Raw genomic sequence first — 5,000 nt, forward strand, 5'->3', positions numbered from 1 at the left:
CTTTGGACATAATATGAGGTTTCCCCCCGACAGAGACGATATAAAGGAAAATATAAAGCCTGTAGCTTTGTAATCTCCATGTCGCTGGCTTCCATTGAAAATGAACAGTAGCCTGTAGCTTTGAACACAGCATTAATCCATTAAGACCGGGAACGCATCTGTGTACATTTTTTGGATTTCTTTGGCTATTCAAAAATGGCAGATCTACGAGCTAATAGCTATGAGCTTGTAGATCTGCTAATTTTGTAAAATCTTGAACATTTTGTGCAAATCTTTGAATACACATGTTTTAAAGCAAACATTTTCAACTCCGATTCGTGCTTCTGGGGGTCCCTGGAACTCCACATTTTGAGATGGGGGTCCGCAGGCCAAATGCATATCTAAAAATGTTTTCTAAATCCTAACAGTATGTTGCTACAGTATATCAGTGGTGCTCCAACTTTTCCATGACAAGGACCTCCCAAAATGATATGCATTTGGCCACGGACCCCCATCTCAAAATATGTTGTTCCAGGGACCCCCCAGAGGCTTAGATCGGAGTTAAAAATGTACACTTTAAAAGATTTGCAAAAATAGCAGATCTACAAGCTCGAGCTTGTATATCTGCAATTTTTTTAATAGCCAAAGAAATCTTAAAATGACACAGATGCGTTCCCGGTCTTAATGGGTTAAACCTCTAAAGTCGTCCAGGACACCCATGACCCATTCAAATTGCATTATCAAACAAAATGTGAGACGCCAGAGGGTTAGGGGATGGGGATAGTAGGGGTGTGCCGATACACTAATTTCACGAAACGATACGATACGATATTTGGCTCACAACTTCGATACGATTTCGATACGATATGATACGCACTTTTTTTATTATGAAAATATATGGAGGAGAAAAAAAGAAAACTGCAAACAAATAATTCAGTTTTTGCATTATTCAGACATGCAAACTTGTAGCTTTTCAGCTACAATAGCCGTTTTGAATCCAAATAGTATGACACCTGACCCGAAAAAAAAAAACATGTTGTCACTCTTTTCACTTCGGGGCCGTTTGCATGCCTGATTATTATGATTGTAAAAAAAAAAAAAAAAAAAAAAAAAAAAATTTTTTTTCAAAAACGATATTTTTTTCCCCCAAAACGATACATATCGTCGCGAAAACGTATCGCGATATATCGCGGGACGATATATCGGCACACCCCTAGGGGATAGGGTTGAGTGGTAGGGGGGAAAGGTGTACCTGTCATTGTCAGCAGGTCGTAGTGAAGGCAGTCTGAAGCTGGTGTTCCGATCCAGTTTGGTTTGACTCTTTGTTCTCTTTATAGAACCTTTTAGCCGCTTGCTGAAGAAACCCTGAAAAACACACAGAGGAGAGGAGAGGATTCAGCCATGGAATAATCGATAAGATAATGATCGATAGTTGCAGCTCTAGTCCGGACATTTTGGATTCACCCTGAAGAAAAAAGGCGAAAACGGTCTAACCCTCTTCCTATTAGTGAAGTTGTCAGCTCTTATTTTTTCCCCGGCAGCCCCAGGGATTTGAACCGGTGACCTTACGGGCAAGCTAAGCTTCAGGTAATTACAACACAGTGGCACAGTCAAAGGAAAGGCTCTGCCTCCCGGGGTGTGACTAAACATTTGTTTAAGAGTCTGTAGAGTAACCGTGTCACCAGCCTTAAAGAACAGATCTACAACAAGAAAACAATTACTTCATTGTGACACATTGTTAGCTTATAGATCTGTTCTTTTAGGCAAGTTTTTTTTGACACCAACATGTCATTTTTTACCAAAAATGTACCATCCTAAACCGCTATTCCCACTAGCTTAGATATACCAATGTGCACGTGCAGTGGTGTAAAGTAACTAAGTACATTTACTCAAGTACTGTACTTAAATACACTTTTGAGGATTTTTTTTTTACTTTACTGGAGTATTTTCCATTTTCAGTACTTTTACTTCTACTCCACTACATCTCAGAGGCAAATATTGTACTTTTACTCCACTACAATTATTTGAAAACTTTAGTTACTAGTTACTTTGCAGATATAAATTATTATAAATGATTATATTATTATAAAGCATACATTAACCACTTTAGCCCTATTTTATACAAAGGAAAATAGCAGATCTACAAGGTCACAACGCGTCGCACCGCGACGCGTTGTGAGCTTGTAGATCTGCTATTTTCAAACATTTTAGTACTTTTACATTTTGATACCAATACTTTTGTACTTTTCAGCCATCACTTCATCAGCCATAATGATAACAGCCATTCTAATGGAGGAATACTGTGTAAGTACAGTGAGTGTGTGTAGTATTATCCTGATAATGTCCCTGTGTGCTAAACGTGAACTGCTGTTATGCATTCAGGTCAGTGAATCCATTCACAACGGCTCCGTGGAAGATTTAAATGTAGGCCAACACATAAGGGACAACCAGAGATATTTAGTCCATATCTAGTAGGGTTGTAACGCCACGGTTCGTTTTTTAGGTACAGTAAGGCAGTGGTTCTCAAACGTTTTAAAGTCAAGGACCCCCAAACTGATATCACAATTGTGAGCTTGTAGATCGTCTATTTTCACAATTATTGCCTCTTATATTTGTCAATTTGGACAAACTTGACACAAACACTGTTCAGGGGTCTGCCACGAGAATAGCCACGACAAAAAAAAAAACACTAAATTGCACACACATGGGGCACTACATGTCACGGTGAGCACACAGTTTTGGCACGGGTGGACCCAAAAGCAGGCACGGCACAAGGATAAGGATAAATAAGGCTTTACTTGGTGAAACAAGGAGAATACAAGAACAAATACAGAACCCTCAGAAACAGAGGGAATACTTCAACACGAACAAAGTATAGGCAGGCACACCGAAAACAGGAATAATGTCAGAGCAAGGAGCACCGGCTGAGACGGGCTTAAATTAGGGAAAAGAGTCATTAGGTACAATTAGGTACAGCCGGGCGAACCGCAGTAACATAGGCTCAAAACAGGGAAAAGTCAGAGGCGAGCAGGGGGGGGCGGGGCCGGAGGCGCGGCGGCGCCCGAACTGTGACACTACAGCAATGTTACAGCAGTGTTTACCACTTCAAATGGCCATAACTCTGCGACCATTGTTCTGATCAGTGCAATTTAGGACTGGATTTGAAGGCAGCGTAGCTATCGGGCTATAATGTCTCAAGAAGGGACCTGGTAAAGCTATGCTACTGTATATGCTCCTGTAGAAGCCACATGTCTTTATGCAATCAATCTAGTTTGAAGGAAAAAACATGTTTAACCTGCGATGTCATGGAGAAATACTACTCTACCCACAATCCTAATGTGTAGCAGCATCCGTTACCATGGAGATATTACCGCCACCCTGAATGTCAGAATACCAAGTTTCTGCCACCCTAGATCCCATAGCTCAGGAACAAAATAACAACATTTACATATCAACTAATATATTTTACACTATCAACAATATAAACACTATAATAATAATGGTTTAAGTTAAGAAGAAGCAAGCTAAATGATCATCTGGACATTGGAAAGGAACAGTATGTACAATTGCCCATCTGTGTTTTAGTTTTTTTGGGGGTCGAAATTCTCCTTTACTCACCGGTACTTTAAAAGGGGAGGAGTTTGGGTTGTCAATGGCAACGCTCTTCTCTGAACTCCCCAGCCCCGAAATACTCCTCCTTCTGGGAGAGCGCTCCGATGACACCTCTACTGAGAGAGAGAGAGAGAGAGAGAGAGAGAGAGAGAGAGAGAGAGAGAGAGAAAGAAATAATACAGGTCACTATACAGGTCACTTTGCTATTCCATTCGATTAACCAATCAGAGACATAGGGGAAAAAATCCATAACAGTAAATATATTCATACAATGTCAACATACTAGACAAGTAAAACAACAAAAAGGGTAGTGTTAATGGAACAAACTAATATGGTTAAAATATGTCTGTTCTGATTAGGATTCTAAAAAAATTATAATGCAATAACAGTTACACTGTGACAATATTGTACTGTACTGTCTTTATAAATCATTTTTCATCGTTTCTATAATTAGGTAGTTTCCAGTTAATGATTCATTACTGTTGAGCTGCAAATTAAACCTTATCAATAATGGAGCTGAACAGTGTGTGTGTGTGTGTGTGTGTGTGTGTGTGTGTGTGTGTGTGTGTGTGTGTGTGTGTGTGAGCTGCTGGGTTATTATGGGAGGCGGTGTCTGAAGGTTACACGGGAATGTGTGTCAAGGATGAATGGGTCTGGTCTGGACTACAAACACACATCCACCTCTGTCGGCTACACACATGCTGGTGTAACCTCGTTTTTAATGTTATCATAACAGTCATAACACATTCATTAACCACTTAACACCTATATACTTTATTGTATGACAAATGTTTAAAAAAAAGTAGGTCTACAAGCTCACAACGCGTTACATTTTGCGACACGCGCTGTGAGCTTATAGATCTGCTATTTTCCAATTTGCTATTCATTTTCTGCACGTAAACTTGTGGGTTAGCTTTTTTGTGAGCTTGTAGATTTGCCTCTTATGTATTTGTTCTGAGCTTGCAGATCTGCTTCTTTTTTAAATTCTAAATTACAACAAAATAACATTAGATTTTTTTTTGGGGACAAATGTTGCCTATAATCACATGCTAAAAATAGGGACGCTAGGTTGAAAGTGGTTATTATTATCATAATGGACATAACAGATGTATTCTTCTCATTTATCTTGTCTGTACTTTTGATCACACAGAGAGAGTGAGACGGTATTAATAGTTCACTTTTCTCAGTTTGAATAAAAATAGAAATAGTGAATGTTGTGTACTAGAACTTGTTTCAAAGTCCTGCTCAGAAATGACAGGACTTTTAAAATCTCATAATGCTATGATGTGTGGCAGTTATGTGAGATACCGTGTGTGTGTGTGTGTGTGTGTGTGTGTGTGTGTGTGTGTGTGGGGGGGGCATGTATCCTTGCGTTTCAGCAGCCCTGAAGCAGAGTTGTGTGACTTGCA

General features: G+C 39.6%; 1 protein-coding gene across 9 annotated transcripts in view; it reads right to left on the reverse strand.

Annotated features, from left to right (window-relative positions):
- The window catches only part of rasal2 (RAS protein activator like 2), a 118,953-nt gene that overhangs the window by 39,334 nt on the left and 74,619 nt on the right, over positions 1-5,000 (reverse strand). For 6 of the 9 annotated variants that reach the window (XM_084056516.1, XM_084056514.1, XM_084056512.1 and 3 more), the window contains 2 exons: positions 3,598-3,707; positions 1,232-1,344 (listed from right to left, as the gene is read on the reverse strand). In XM_084056516.1, coding sequence (XP_083912642.1) covers positions 1,232-1,344; positions 3,598-3,707 — 223 coding nt within the window. The remainder of the gene's footprint in view (positions 1-1,231; positions 1,345-3,597; positions 3,708-5,000) is intronic. The other 3 variants (XM_084056515.1, XM_084056513.1, XM_084056520.1) reach the window with 1 other exon arrangement.

The sequence above is a fragment of the Gymnoscopelus microlampas genome (assembly GCF_963454915.1).
Source record: "Gymnoscopelus microlampas genome assembly, chromosome: 5".
NCBI classification, from domain to species: Eukaryota; Metazoa; Chordata; class Actinopteri; order Myctophiformes; family Myctophidae; genus Gymnoscopelus; species Gymnoscopelus microlampas.